General features: G+C 43.4%; 1 protein-coding gene across 5 annotated transcripts in view; it reads right to left on the bottom strand.

The window, feature by feature from the left end:
• Positions 1-5,442: 5,442 nt before the first annotated feature.
• The window catches only part of CCNB3 (cyclin B3), a 48,953-nt gene continuing 38,430 nt past the window's right edge, over positions 5,443-15,965 (bottom strand). For all 5 annotated transcript variants that reach the window (XM_045994532.1, XM_045994531.1, XM_045994533.1 and 2 more), the window contains 5 exons: positions 14,255-14,392; positions 10,716-10,871; positions 9,753-9,902; positions 5,875-6,005; positions 5,443-5,653 (listed from right to left, as the gene is read on the bottom strand). In XM_045994532.1, the coding sequence (XP_045850488.1) occupies positions 5,581-5,653; positions 5,875-6,005; positions 9,753-9,902; positions 10,716-10,871; positions 14,255-14,392 (648 nt within the window). In that variant the 3' untranslated portion in view covers positions 5,443-5,580. The remainder of the gene's footprint in view (positions 5,654-5,874; positions 6,006-9,752; positions 9,903-10,715; positions 10,872-14,254; positions 14,393-15,965) is intronic.

Genomic DNA, 15,965 nt, shown 5'->3' with positions numbered 1-15,965 from the left:
GGGTCTATCCAACAAGAGGATCTAACAATTGTAAACATCTATGCCCCAACATGGGAAGAGCCAACTAAATAAGCCAACTGTTAACCAAAACAAAGATATATTGATAATAATATGTTAATAGAAGGAGACCGCAACACTCCCCTCTCAGCAATAGTTCTAAGCAGAAAATCAACAAAGAGAAAAGAGCTTTGAATGACACGTTGGACCAGATGGACCTCACAGATACATACAGAACATTTCATTCTTCTCAAACAAACATGGAACTTTCTCCAGAATAGACCAGATGCTGGGTCATACATCGGGTCTGAACTGATACCAAAAGACTGAGATTATTCCCTGCTTTTCTCAGAGCATAATGCTTTGAAACTGGAACTTAATCACAAGAAAAAAATTGGAAGAAATTCAAACACTTGGAAGTGAAAGGCGATCCTTCTTAAGAATGTTTGGGTCGAGGGGCACCTGGGTGGCTCAGTGGGTTAAGCCTCTGCCTTTAGCTTGGGTCATGATCCTAGGGTCCTGGGATCGAGCCCCACATCAGGCTCTCTGCTCAGCGGCGAGCCTGCTTCCTCCTCTCTCCCTCTCTGCCTGCCTCTCTGCCTACTTGTGATCTATGTCTGTCAAATAAATAAATAAAATCATTAAAAAAAAAAAGAATGTTTGGGTCAGTTCGCCTGGGTGATTCAGTAGGTTAAAGCCTCTGCCTTCAGCTCAGGTCGTGATCCCAGGGTCCTGGGATTGAGCCCCACATCAGGCTCTCTGCTCCACAAAGAGTCTGCTTCTTCTTCTCTTTCTGCCTGCCTCTCTGCCTACTTGTGATCTCTCTCTCTGTCAATAAATAAATAAAATCTTAAAAAAAAAAAAAGAGAAGTTTTGCGTCAATCAGGAAATCAAAGAAAAACTTGAACAATTCATGGAAACCAAGGATAATCAAAACACATCAGTCCAAAACCTATGGGATTTGCAAAGGCAGTCCAAAGGGGGAAATACTTAGCTATTCAGGACTCACTCAAAAAAATAGAAAAATCCCAAATACACAAATTAACTTTATACCTTACAGAAATGGAGAAAGAACAACAAATAAAGCCTAAGCCACACACAAGAAGAGAAATAATTAAGATCAGAGCAGAGATCAATGAATTAGAAACCAGACATACGGTAGATCACATCAACAAAACTAGAAGCAGGTTTTTTAAAAAAATTAGTAAGATGAGGGGCACCTGGGTGGCTCAGTGGGTTAAAGCCTCTGCCTTCGGCTCAGGTCATGATCCCAGGGTTCTGGGATCAAGCCCCACATCGGGCTCTCTGCTCCGCGGGGAGCCTGCTTCCTCCTCTCTCTCTGCCTGCCTCTCTGACTGCCTCTCTGCCTAGTTGTGATTTCTCTCTGTCAAATAAATAAAATATTAAAAAAAATTAATAAGATGAATAAACCAATAGCCGGACTTCTCAAAAAGAAAAGAGAAAGGACCCAAGTTGATAAGATTATGAATGAAAGGGGAGTGATCATGACTAACACTAAGGAAATAGAAACAATTATTAGAGGTTATTATCAACAACTAAATACCAATAAATTAAGCAACCTGGAGGAAATGGATGCCTTCCGGGAAACCTATAAACTACCAAGCCTGAAACAGGAAGAAATTGACAACTGGAATAGACCAATAACCAGTAACAAGATTGAAGCAGTGATCAAAAACCTCCAAAAAAAGAATCAAGAGTCCAGAGCCTGATGGATTCCCTGAGGAATTCTACCAAACATTCAAAGAAGAAATACCTATTCTTCTGAAGCTGTTTCAAGAAATAGAAACAGAAGGAAAACTTCCAAACTCATTCTATGAAGCCAGTATTACCTTGACCACAACCATGCAAAGACCCCATCAAATAGAATTATAGACCAATATCCCTGATGAATATGGATGCCAGAATTCTCCATAAGAACCTGGCTAATAGGATCCAACACTACATTAAAAAGATTATCTATCATGACCAGGTGGGATTTATCCCTGGGAGGCAAGGGTGGTTCAACATTCACAAAGCAGTTAGTGTGATAGAACACATTACTAAGAGAAGAGACAAGAACCTTATGGTCCTCTCAACTGATGCAAAAGCATTTGACAAAATACAGCATCCTTTCCTGATTAAAACTCTTCAGAGTGTAGGGATAGAGGGCACATTCCTCAATTTCTTAAAAACCACCTATGAAAAGCCCACAGCAAATACCATTCTCAATGGGGAAAAGCTGAGAGCCTTTCCCTTAAGATCAAGAACATGACAAGGGTGACCACCACTCTCACTACTATTGTTCAACATAGTACTGGAAGTCCTAGCAACAGCAATCAGACAAAAAATGAAATAAAATGTATTCAAATTGGTGAAGAAGTCAAACTCTTTTTTTAAAAATATTTTATTTATTTGACAGACATAAATCACAACTAGGCAGAGAGACAGGCGGAGAGAGAGGAGGAAGCAGGCTCCCCATGGAGCAGAGAGCCCGATGCGGGGCTCGATCCCAGGACGCTGGGATCATGACCTGAGCCGAAGGCAGAGGCTTTAACCCACTGAGTGACCCAGGCGCCCCAGAAGTCAAACTCTCTTTGAAGATGACATACTTTATATGGAAAACCCAAAAATATCCACCCCCAAATTACTAGAACTCATACAGCAATTCAGTAATGTGGCGGGGTACAAAATCAATGCACAGAAATCAGTTGCTTTCTTATGCAATAATGATGAAACTATAGAAAGGGAAATTAGAGAACTGATTCCATTTACTCTAGCCCCAAGAACCATAACATACCTGGGAATAAACCTAACCATAGAGGTAAAGGATCTGTATTCGAGGAGCTACAGAACACTTAAGAAAGAAATTGAAGAAGACACAAAAAGATGGAAAAGCATTCCATACTCATGAATTGGAAGATTAAACATTGTTAAAATGTCTATGCTGCCCAGAGTAATCTATACTTTCAATGCCATCCTGATCAAAATTCCACTGGCATTTTTCAAAGTGCTGGAACAAACAATCCTAAAATTTGTATGGAACCAGAAAAGACTCTGAATCGCTAAGGAGAAGCTGAAAAAGAAAAACAAAGCTGGGGGCATCACATTGCCTGATTTCAAGCTTTACTACAAAGCTGTGATCACCAAGACAGCATGGTACTGGCACAAAAACAGACATAGAGACCAATGGAACAGAGTAGGGACTCCAGATATGGACCCTTAAGACTATGGTCAAATAATCTTTGACAAAGCAGGAAATAATACCCACTGGAAAAAAGACAGTCACTTCAATAAATGGTGCTGGGAAAATTGGACAGCTATATAAAGAAAACTGAAACTCAACCATTCTCTTACACTGTACCCAAAGATAAACTCAAAATGGATGAAAGACCTCAACGTGAGACGGACTTCATCAAAATCCTAGAGGAGAACATAGACCGTAACCTTTTCAACATCGGCCACAGCAACTTCTTTCAAGACACATCTCCAAAGGCAAAGGAAACAAATGCATGGAGTACTGGGTGTTACAAACAAAGAGTGAATCATGGAACACTACATCAAAAACTAATGATATATAAAAAAATTAATGATATACTATATGGTGACTAACATAATAGAAATAAATAAATAAATAATTTAAGTATTAAAAAAATTAGATGTGCTTCTTTAATAACTAAATAACAAAATCCAGGTCTAATAGTTATCTTAATTTTGAAGTAATGATAAATGTAATATAAATTTTCAGACATGCACAATGACAACAAGAGTGATTGATGGTTCCATGATCACATCTAAAGAACAGAGTTGGAAAAAAAAGTGGGGAGGGGGGCAGAATAATCAAATCAGCTCATTTTTTTCCTCTGATGAAGCTCCCGAATTAAAAAGCAAATATAAGATACTTCCTTTCAGTGAGCTGGAATTTGCAAGAGGGATTCCAGCTTAGGGCTTTCAGCATGTTTATGTAAAGTTGGCTATACAAGGTGAATCACTGCCTAACAACTTAGACCTCTGGCTATACCCTCTAGTCACTCTGCAAAGTAATGGAGCAGGGCAGGAGGGAACCCAATGACGTCTGGTCACCAAGGCAAAGCAAGTTTGGAGGAGAAGTGGGAAACTGACACAGAGATAAAGCAAGCACTAAGACATTTAAGGGCTCAGAGTGCTCTCCATCCTGTTCCCATCCACAGTACGGGATGTGACCAGACTAGCATGAGGAGTCTGGGGCTAGAACTGGGGAGGTATTTTCCCTAAGAGTTCTCCATCAATTGTCCCCTCCACCAGATTCCCACCCTCAGGTCTTATATTCAAAACATTTGACAAGTAGTTATACATGAACAGAGACCAAGCACAACAGTTGCCAGTCACAGTACTAGAACAGAGTTCTAGAGGTCTGCTGCTGTGACAGACATTACTTACTGCAGTTGCTAGATTGTGTGGAGGTCACAGAGGTTTTAGAGGCAGGATTAAGGCAGTGGTTCTTCCAGGCGCCAGGGTGACTCCATCGTTAAGCATCTGCCTTCGACTCAGATCATGATCCCAGGGTTCTGGGATCGAGCCCTGCATTGGGCTCCCTGCTCTGCAGGAAGCCTGCTTCTCCCTCTCCCACTCGCCCTGCTTGTGTTCCCTCTCTCACTGTCTCTCTCTGTCAAATAAATAAATAAAATCTTTTTTTTTAAAAAAAGATTTAAGGCAGTGGCTCTTCATCAACTGTCACAGAGTAGATTCAGCTCCTCTGTTAACAAACAGGATAGCTGTACCAGTACACATCACCCCAAAGGTAGAATAGGGAGAGACAGTAGAACCTCCTGAAGGCTTTATGAATGAACATTGGGCAAATGGTTGATGCCTGCATTCATGGGACATCTCACCAATTTCACAGATGGAAATTTCTGCTCTTGACACAAGATAAGGTCCAAAAGAGATTCTGGCATGCCAGTAGAAGCAGCTTTTCAAATTTAGACTCTAGAAAGCTGCTTAACTATGAAAGTAGGGCTATACTGGGGTTAAAATCCTAATTCTCCATCTCTTTGACATCCAGGAAGAAACAACCTGACATGGGGACCAAATGGTATGAGCCCACACTCCCAGCTGCCCCAGATCTGAACACTGAGGCCTGTCTGTCTGGTAGGGCTCTCCCTCGCTCTCTTTGAACGGGGCACCCACCTCCAAGGATCCTCCTTGTATAGACTCAGCCTTCAATTTATACCCTAATTCAATTCTACTTCCCATGAAGAGAAAGTCTCCAACTAGAGAAGGAAATTGGATAACTTAGATCCTTGAGGCACACGGAAAAGCATCCCTGGGCTACACGTGGGGCTCCTGTGCAAGAAGAGGGGACATGAGCCCTTTTTACAACAAACATTCATTTTTTATTAAATTTCTAATCAAATACTATAATAATTTCTTTTCTTTCATAAAAAGCTAAATATTTACAAGACTATCAATTTAGGAAAAGACAAACAAAAGAGTAAAAAAGAAAAGTGGTCAAAAGACAAATTCAAAGACAGAATAAATAACAGCTTATTTCAATGCCTGCCCTGCCCTGGGGACCGCTGCCAGCATGCCAGCTCCTCAGCCTCAGACTTAGCAGTAGTTCAGCATCTCCTCTAGCTTCAACATGTCCAAGGGGGGTATTTTGGTGACCTCAAAGAAGACCCTGCAAAAGGAAGAAGGGTCAGCTCAGCATAAAATAAGCCAAAGAAAACAGCATCCTTGAAATAAGTACAACATAGGGCCCTTGGTTCCCTATGCTGGTTTAACCCTAGAGCAGAAAGTAAGGCGAACAGTACTGAATCTTTCTTTTTCCTTGAGTGAGGCTAGTCTGTGCCTCCTCGTGGCTGAGCACAAACCCCTCCTCAACTGGAGCTTGGTACTTACTGGTGAGAATATTTGGAATGCACAGTCTTGAGCTTGTTGCAAGGACGCAATGTCAGCAGGGTGTTTAGCTGCTTGACCAAGGGGTGAAGATCAGAGGTTTTGTAGCCACTGTAATACTCCAGGGCAGGAGCCTGGAAGAAGCAAAATGAACAGTGACTTTTGCCACAGAAAGCAGACCCTTCCTTTATCTCTGCTATCCCAAGTCCAGACTCTGTATACATGGCATAGGCAGAGAAGATGGTTAAACATTTCAAAAACTCATACAGCACAGACACTGACCAGTAAGTATAGAGAACTTCCTAGAAGACATTAGGCTCCAGCTGCAAACTAATGGTATGGCTATCCAGATGTATGTAAGTACCATATATCCATAGGTACCAGCTGGATATTAGCCCTGGTTGTAGGTATTCGTGTAAGCTGAAATCCACTAAAGAATCTAAGGAACATAATTGACTTTGTAATTTACTCACTCTCAGGTCAAGAGCCAATGGCCAAGCAAACCTCAAAACAAACTTAAGATCCCAAGTCAACAGACGACAGGAATTTAAGGTAGTTTCTCTTCTCTGGCTCTAAGAGCTATTGCTCCATGCATTTATTTTCTCATTCAATTTTATGGATGCTTATTATGTGGCAGAAGCGATACAGCAGGGCGTTTAAGAGCAAAGGTTCCCGAGGCAAATGGCTTGGGTTCAAATTCTAGCTCCACCAACAGCATGGACTTGAGTCAGTTATTAATTTCTTTGTGCCCCGGTTTCCCACTATGCCAAATGGGGATCATCACAGTAATTGCATCATAGAAGCAGATGAGTTAAGGTGTACACACAAGGCATAATGGAACAGAGCCTAGTGCAAAGTGAGTGCCCAAACGAGGCTAGTTAGGATTACTAGTGCCAAGCTCTGTGTAGGCTGCTGCGAACACAAAGATCACCGAGTCCCTTGCCCCTAAGGAATGTGTAGTGGGGGAGACTGCCATGCACACAGAGAATTACAGAATGTGTGCGAAGGTCTACGATGGAAGTGAGAAAGGGACACTGGAGAAACGGAGCAGCAGGACCCAGGAACTTTGGCCAGGAGAATCATAGAAAGCTTTGTAGAGGACGGCCCATCTACAGTGGGTGGAAAGACAAGTGGGAGCTCTGTAGGTAAAGAGGAGGTTTATTCTATAAGGCAGTGGTTTTCTAAAAGTGGCTTAAATTACTTTCCCCGAACTCCCTTTTTTTCCCCCAAATATCTTACATGGTAGCCCAAATATCTACCTGGGATTGGGAGTGAGAGCTAACAAGCCCACCAATTTAGATCCCTTCACCTTTTACATGGCCCAGGAGACACTTCTACAGGAATCCCAGGGCTCTACTGAATATTGTTTAGAAACCACTGTCACCAGTAAAGAGCAACCATTGGCATGCTGAGCAGGGGAGCAACACATTATATTCGGTGTGTCAAATAAAATTAATGGAACCATTGTCATTGCACAGGTTCAGGCCCCAGTGCTTCATCTTGACTATTATGAAAGCCTACTAGCTATTGTGCCCACTTTTATGCTCACTGGTGTTCCCACTTTTATACTACCTCTCATTTAATTCACCTTCTGTACTGCTATACCAGTGCTGTTTGCACAACACACGAAGAGGAGTAGGGCACTCCCCTGCCTCAAAACCTTCCAATGCCTTCAGATAAAGTAGGTCTCTCCACTTAGTATCAAAGGTCTCTCACAATCTGACTACACCCTACCACTCCGGTCTCATCTCTCACCACTCCCTATGAATATATCCTCTGCTCGCCCTATAGGAAGTGCTTTATTCTGCCCTAAATACATCACACTCTTCTCATTGCCTTCACATCAGGTCAATTATCATTCCCTTTACCGAGAATGTCTTCTCTCACAGGCACCTACTCATCTTTTAAGACCCAACTCAAAAGTCACCTCCGCCGTGAAGGCTTTCTTCTCTATAGAAGGAGTATACATATCATAGAGGACTGTGGGGCCATCCTACCTGAGTTCAGATCAGGGCTGACGCTCAGCTGATACTCACTGGTGCAGCCATGTCAAGGGTTAAAACACAGAACTATTTCCATACTGGCTGGCATGCAGTTTGCTGCCCTGAGTCCCTCAGTTGTCCCCCTCAGCATCTACCATATTTCCCCAGGATCTAAAGATCAAAGCCTGGCACAGCATGGGGCCTCTCCAGGGCCACAGTACCAAAGCAATGGCCACATCAATTCTGATGATACAGTAGATATCCAATTTGAACGCTACTCTTAATCCCCAAAGACTAGCTCTGCCTCTCATTAGCAAAACAGGGGAAGTTATTTCTTATCTGTAAAGTAGGGATAACATACTGATCTTGTGAAGATTAAATGAGTTAATATACAAAGTGCTCAGAGCACTCTCTAATCACTAAGTTTTAGCCATTTTTTTCCTTTTCATCATCACTGCCATTTACTGAATGCTTTTTCTGTCCCAAGAAATTTCAGTATGACTTGTCCAAGTTCACACAACTGCTTATAGCAGTCTCAATACACAGAGGTTTTCCCAAGAGTAGTGGCTGCAGGACTTCCAAGTGGGAGGGGCTTACAAGTGAGTTTCATTTGTACCTGAGAAGGAGGCTTTAGGGACCTTCCTCTTCAGAGAAGACCACTATACTATACCTCGGAGTCCCCCATTATACACAAGGACAGTTGCTTTCATGACTCTGGGTCTGTGCTTCTCAAATTCTGTTCTAATGAGCTCTCTTGGGGAAGTGGGGGGCAACTTTGTTGGGGGGACTGCAAGGGGCAGGGATGGACTGGGGTCAGGTAAGAAGGGGGCCCATCCTACCACCTGTTGCAACCAGAATTATTTCATATTAATCTGTTTTATAATATCATGTTTTCAAGTAAGCTTTCTTTGGAATAAAGAGTACTGTGACTAAGGAAAATAAAATAAAACCCTTTAAGCAGCCTGGCTCCTAACACGTCCTAACACCTAACATGTCAAAGAATTTATAATTATGGGTACATGGCAGTTTTATCACTGAGTTTCCCATGACCCCACTTTACACCTTCCACCTGAACTGATCCCGTGTTTTCTTGCTTTTAACTGAGGTATAGGTGACCTACAATACTATATCAGCTTCAGGTGTATAACACAGTGATTCAGTGTTCATATAGTACGAAACGCTCACCATTATAAGTGTAGTCACCATCTGTCACCATACAGTGTCATTATAATGTTATTGACTATACCTCCTATGCTGTACTTTACATCCCCAAGACTTATTTATTTTGTAACTGCAAAACTATACCTTTTAATCCCCTACACTTCTTTTGCCCTTCCCTCCCCGCCCTTCTCCCCTCACTAGTTTGTTCTCTATATTTATAATTCTGTTCCTGTTTTGTTTTGTTTTTATTCTTTTAAAGATTTTAATTATTTATCTGAGAGAGAGAGAGTGAGAGAGCACAAGCTGGGGAAGCAGCAGATGGAGAAGCAGGCTCCCCACTGAGCAGGGAGCCTGACGTGTGGCTTGATCCCAGGACCCTGGGATCATGACCTGAGCCAAAGGCAGAGGTTTAACCAACTGAGCCACCAGGCACCCCCTGTTTTGTTTTTTTTAGACCCCACATGTAAGTGAAATAATACAATATTTGTCTTTCTCTGACTTATTTCACTTAGTATAATATCCTCTAGGTCCATCCATGTTGTCACAAATGATAAGATTTTATTCTTTATGGCTAAGCAATATCCCTCTGTGTGTGTGTGTGTGTGTGTGTGTGTGTGTGTGTGTGTGTGTGTGTGTGTATACACCACATCTTCTTTATTCATGCATCCATCAATGGACACTTAGATTGCTGACTCTGTGCTTTTAAAGCTCAACTCCGTGTCCCCAGCAAGTGTTTACCCGGTGTCCGAGCTTCTTCATGTAGAGAGCCAGGAGGAAGGAGCCAGCAGCTAGCTTGGAAGCCCTCTCCTGGACATAGTCGTATTCCTGCAGAGTCATCTCACAGATGAAGCGGGACAAAGTCAGTGTCTTCATGCTGGCACGGAGACACTAAAGGTAGCAAGAAGACTTGCTCAGCAATCAATTCGGAAAAGCAGCACCCAGCAGAAGACCCTCTGTACCCACTCTCTCCAGTTATCCCACATCAGGCCTAAATGGCTCTCTGCCTGAACAATTCACTTCTCTTGCTACCGTGACTCACACTAAGGACCCTACCCCCAAAAGCACAGAATCTTTCAGGCAGGGATTCTGAAATCAGCCAATGGGCTTTGCTACCTTTAGAATTTTTAACCAAATTATCAAATGTCCTTGTGGTACCTTCCCCAACCTCCCTTATCTTTGTAAGTTATCCTTTTAAGAGCCAAAGCCTTCCAATTATAACTGTGCACCTGGCTCCACCCCAGAAATATTCCATGCTCCAAAAGAATTTCCATTTTCTTGACTGAAACTTTTTTAGAAATTATAACTTATAAATACACACATAGAAGAAAGTATACACATGCACTTGCAGAATACAATAAGTAATTATAAAGTGACCTCACCTGTAACCAATACTAAGATGAAGGAAGAGAACCTTACCAGCATCTCCTCCCAACTTCCCACATATCCCTTCCTGATCAAAGAGTCTTCTTCCCCTCCTCTACACTGCCTTCACCTCAAAATATAAAGGCACATCAAGAAAATCTTCAATTTTGTTTCTCCCACACTTCATAAAGATGTTCAATCTAAGAGGATGGATTGAAGAAGAAATTCGCTTGGCCCCTGTTGCCCCTTTCCCTTTCCCTACCATTTAAGCAGCCATTCTGGGTATGGAGGGGACCAACCCAATAGTGGGAGAATGAGGATATGCCTCTTCGCTCTTACCCTAGCATATCTGCGCAGGAAATGATAGGCGATGGGAATGTTGATATCAAATTTGAGAGTTTGCAGGATGCTGATTTCCATGGTGAGCATCTCATCTCGCTGATAAATATCATCACAGATATATAGGAAGTCATCCACACAAGGTGGGCAGGACTCCTACAGGTGGAGAGGAGAGATAGTCAGAACCAGGCCAAGAAAGCCCACTGCTCTGTGCTTTGAGATAAAAGGCAGTGGGGGAGAGAAGTGAAAGATAGGAGGCAATAACATTTCCCAGCATAAAACTTGAGGCTCGCTCTGAGAGCAAACTTCTGGTTGATTTGAGCAGCCCATCTGAAAAACAAAATCAGAGACAGAGGAGAGATCTGCCCCCAAAACTGCACCACAGGAGAGAGAATCAGGCCTTGGGCGGGGTGGGGGGGGTAGATTCTTACACTGTCCGGAGTGGCATAATATGGCATAGGAACCCAGAGCAATGATCTCTTTTCTAATGAGTGAAAGCTGGGAATGGGAAATCTAAGACCTGCTCTGGGGGAAGGGAGGAAAGAAGACGACAGAAAGTGGAGCTAGCAATGGAAAACAAGATGGCACTTTGTTTCGCAGTCTAAGAAATGAACAAGGACTTTTGGGATGGGGGTGGCGCTCAGGTAGCAGGCAGTGAGAGACAGGCAGACAGGCACGGAGAGAGCCCAAGCAGAGACTGAGGATTGCAGGGGGTTTCGGGGAGGATATGCTCATGGGGGCCAGACTGGGAAGATCCAAACCAGGCCAAGGGTGAGAAGAGCTCCTAACTGGGAAGCACTTTATTACGTCCTGCACTCTGCAGGGTGAACTGTGGTTTGGGGGAGAGGAATAGGAAACGGAAAGACTCCTGAATTTTTTATCCAGCTGTATCTAACTGCCCACCCCAGCATTCTTTCCACACCTTTCTCTGTCTTTCTATTTTGAGATCTTAGACTATATTAACCCTTAGTTTTACAGATAAGGAAATTTAGGCACAGAAAAAGAAGGCAAATCGCTCAAGTTCATACAGTAACCTAGCAGCAGCATCAGGACAAGAAACTCTCCCTTCCTTTGCCCTACTCACTAGTGGTTCCTTCCTTTCTTCTCTTCTCATACCATCACCACACTTCCTCTTGCAAAAGTCTTTCTGTATTTCTCAATCCTGTGAGGGGAAGACATCCCTTTTCCAAAAAACATAGTGGGGGCCCTTCATCCTGATAGCCACAACAGGGGTATCTTGGTTCCCAGATTTGCTAGGAAGTGCCTCTTTGCACTTTGCTCCTCCTTCTGCTGTCAGCCAGGGACCCCCAACTTCTTTTTAATCCTCTTGAGGCTAAGGCATGGAGAACTTAATACCTTAGTACTTAATACCTCGTGCTAAGCCACAAGGATGGCCTTGGGTAGGAGAAGGAAAGAGGAGGGAGGAGGAGAGAGAAGGAGAACAAGGAATGAGCCAAGGAGTGTGTAATCAGGGAGGGAAATGAGCCAGAGAGGGAAGCAGCAAAGGAGGGAGCAAGGGAGAGAGTGAGAGAAGAGGAAGGGAAAAAGGGAAGGAGGAGGCAAGAGAGGAAGGAAGGGACAGAGGGAGCAAGTGAGTCAGGGAAGGTGGGTAGGAGGGCAAACAGCCAGGACAGAGAGAGAAAGAGGATAGACTAGAGCAAGTGATAGTGGTTGGGAGGAAATGAACACTCCAGAGGAGAGGCAGCAATCAAGAGGGGGAGCTTGGAGGGAGCAGAGAGTGAGGGGAAGCAAGGGAACCAGGGAACAAATGAGTAGGGAAGGAAGTGAACCCAAGAGGTAAATAGTAAGGAAAGAAGGAAAGGCAGAAGGGGGAAGAGAGAGAAGCAAGAGAAGAAGGAGATGAGAGAAAGAAGGTGGGAGGAAGCTAGAATTAGAGGAAGTCATGATGCCAGGGTACCAGGAAGCAAGGGTGGGAGGTAGAGAGGGAAGGAGCATGTGAAGAAGGAAGAGAAGGAATAAACAGAAAAGGGAGGAGGGAAGGGATGGAAGAGGGAAGCAAAAGACAGGAAGGAAGAGCAGCATGAAAAGAATGAGGTGAGGAGTGAGGAGATGAGAGAGAGAAGAGAGCAAAGGAAGGGAAAATAAAGGGAGAAAGGAGTAAGGGAGGGAGGAAAGAGGATGGAATGGTCCAGAGCGAGGGAGGGAGGTGGGAGGGCGAAGGTGGCAGGAAAAGAGACACAGAAGGAGGGATGGCTGGAAGAAGGGTAGGAGAAGGGGAGAGAGGGAACTAGGGAGGCAAGGAAAGAGTGAAACAGGAAGGAAACCCAGTTTGTAGTGAATGAGTGCACAAGGCAGGGGTGGAAGAATCAAGGGAGGGATGAGGGAGGGATTGAGAGAAGGCTAGGAAAAGGAAGAGAGTTAAGGAGCAAGGGTAGAAGTGAAGCAAGGAGGGAAGAGAAGCAAGAGCTGCAAGAAAGAGAGGCAAGTAAGAAGCAAAAGAGGGAGGACTGGAATGAGGGAGGGAGGGAGTACAGGAGTAAGGGAGGCAAGAAGCAAGTTCAGGGTAAAGCTGGGGAGGGAGCAAGTCAGGGAGCACAAAAACAAGCCCACAGTTCTGAAGCTCTTTCAATTCAGTAAAAGTTGCTACCCCTCTGCTTCCAAACCCCAAGATTTCACACAAGTAGCCTATCCATGGAAATATCACAGTTGAACAGGATCATTTAGCATCTGAGGAAGAGGAAAGACTCAGAGAAATTAGATGGTTTACGTTTATGAAAGAAAGGCCAGCAGGGCACCTGGGTGGCTCAGTCAGTTACATGGCTGACTCTTGATTTCAGCTCAGATCATGATCTTAGGGTCCTGGAATCAAGCCCCACATGCGAGGGAGTCTGCTTCTAGAGTCACCCTCTTTCTCTGCCCCTCCCTCTATACTCTCTCCCTCTAAAGTGAAAGGATAAATCGTCAAAGAAAGAAAAGAAAAGAAAAGCTACTTGCTTTTATAATGCTACTTCAAAAATAACCATTTCACCTGGACTCACTACCATCTGTAGCAGGCTATGTTCCCTTAAATGTCTCCAGCACTGAGGTTTGGAACTGCTGTCTTATCTATGCAGTTCAAGACTATGCAGTGGAGACTAGGTGGAGATGAAGTTGGCAGAAGAAGAAAAGAGTGCAGGGTAGGCACAGAATTATGGATCAGAAGGAAGTACTTAACTAAGCGCATGCCCCCATACACACATCTTCAAAGAAGAAGTGAAAGAACACTGTGGACGCCAGGAAACAAACATACCACCCTTGCCACCCAACACCAGCATCCCTCTAGGAAAGACCAACCAAAAAAAGGTAGGAGATATTATTTGTGTGTGTATGTATATAATTATACACACATACACACACACACACAGGTGCACTTATATGCAAATGTAAATGCATGTATGTGTGCGTGGGTGTATCTACATGTAGATACATACGCATATACCTACATATATTCCCATTTATGTATACAAATACATACATATATATCGGACATGGCTAGAAACTTGATCATTTTTCTCCAGGCTCTATGAACTCAGGCTCACCTCAAATTTTGCTGCAATCAGAAACGCCGTGGAACCAAGGAGTTGTAGCTTGTCCCTCTTGCATACTACCTCCATAAGGTAGTGATCCACCAGTTTCACTGCCAAGTACAGGGTCTCATGACTCATCTCAAAGGTCATCTGGAGGAAGACACAAACAGGAATCTGCCATATGGTCCCACCCCAAGGTCACATCCAGTAGATCTAACTATCTGGTCTGTGGCATTGAGGACAGTGAAACTACCAGAACTGGCCAACTGAGACTCAGCTACAAATATGGGAAGTGCTTCCTGTGCTTCTAAGGACCCCAGCATTATCCATCCCTACACATTTAGATAGATGACCAGTCCTATAAATCAGAGAGAGATGCTCTGCCTTCTCTAGGAGCACCTTGAATGAACACACCCTCTCTCCTTGATCTCCAATACTTAGATTCTTGCTTTCCCCATCTGCTACTACATTATACGGTGAAATCCGCCAAAGAGATCATGTTCTTTTACCTCTAAAATACAGAGACTCATTTATTAGTTTATTCATTCAGTAGTGTCTCTTCCCAATTAGATTCGCTATTAGAATATAAGGATTGGGAGAAAGTACCAATAGCACCATTTGGAAGTGAGCTGAGGGACTGGAGAAGCCAGAAAGAGATTAAAGCATTAGTAGTATAACCCTCCTTCCTTTTTTTCTCTTGTCTGTCCTTGCCTTGCCTTCACTAACTCCAAGAAACTACCTCCTAGAACTCTAGACCCAGTGTTAGTTCCAGCCCACACAGCATCTTTGAGCAAATTAGAGAAAAAAAGTGACATCTTTGGGAGAATGCAGCCCTGCAGGCACACATCTTATCTAATAAATGATACCTTTATATGAATTAGCGAATGGTCCCTCTGCCTCAAGGCAGAGTAGCTCCACAGCCAAAACGTACAGCATGACAAATGCTATGAGCTGGATTCCATCGCCCATTTTTGTCTTCCCTAGTAACCCTGCACTACACACAGGGGTCCTCCCAATCCTCAGTGATGTTTCTTCCTCTCAACCCCTTAGGTTCTTAGATTCAAGAACAATAAAATCTATACTTATCCAACATCTCAACAAATGCAGGAATCTTCTCTTTAATGTCTCCACCAAATAATTGTTCAGTTTCTGCTATTGGACCTCCAAATATAGCCTGATCTCTCTTTGAATGGTTTTAATGGAAAATTCTTCCTTATACTGAGTGGAAATCAACATCCTAGTAAAATTTGCTGGGGCGCCTGGGTGGCTCAGTGGGTTGAAGCCTCTGCCTTCGGCCCAGGTTGTGATCTCAGGGTCCTGGGATCGAGCCCCACATCAGGCTCTCTGCTCCTCGGGGAGCCTGCTTCCTCCTCTCTCTCTGCATGCCTCTCTGCCTCGTTGTGATTTCTCTCTGTCAAATAAATAAAATATTTAAAAAAAAATTTGCTTACTTCATTGGGCCTCCTTTTATGTAGGCTACTCTTATTGACTGAAGGCTAGATGTCCAAAAAGTAGGCCAATAAGAAGCATTAGGGAAATGGATAATTATCAGAAGATGGCTGAATACATCAGTTCAGCAATAGATGCATTACATTTCTGAGTAACAGAAATACCAAGAAGCTATTCTTATTGTTCCTGGGATATGGCCTTGGATCTTCTCAGAAATCCATCCTTACCAGCTTCCTATTGCAATGTAAAAAATTACCACACATTTAGTGGCTTA

This window comes from Meles meles, chromosome X (assembly GCF_922984935.1).
Source record: "Meles meles chromosome X, mMelMel3.1 paternal haplotype, whole genome shotgun sequence".
Lineage (NCBI taxonomy): Eukaryota > Metazoa > Chordata > Mammalia > Carnivora > Mustelidae > Meles > Meles meles.
This window is presented reverse-complemented; position numbering and strand designations above follow the sequence as displayed.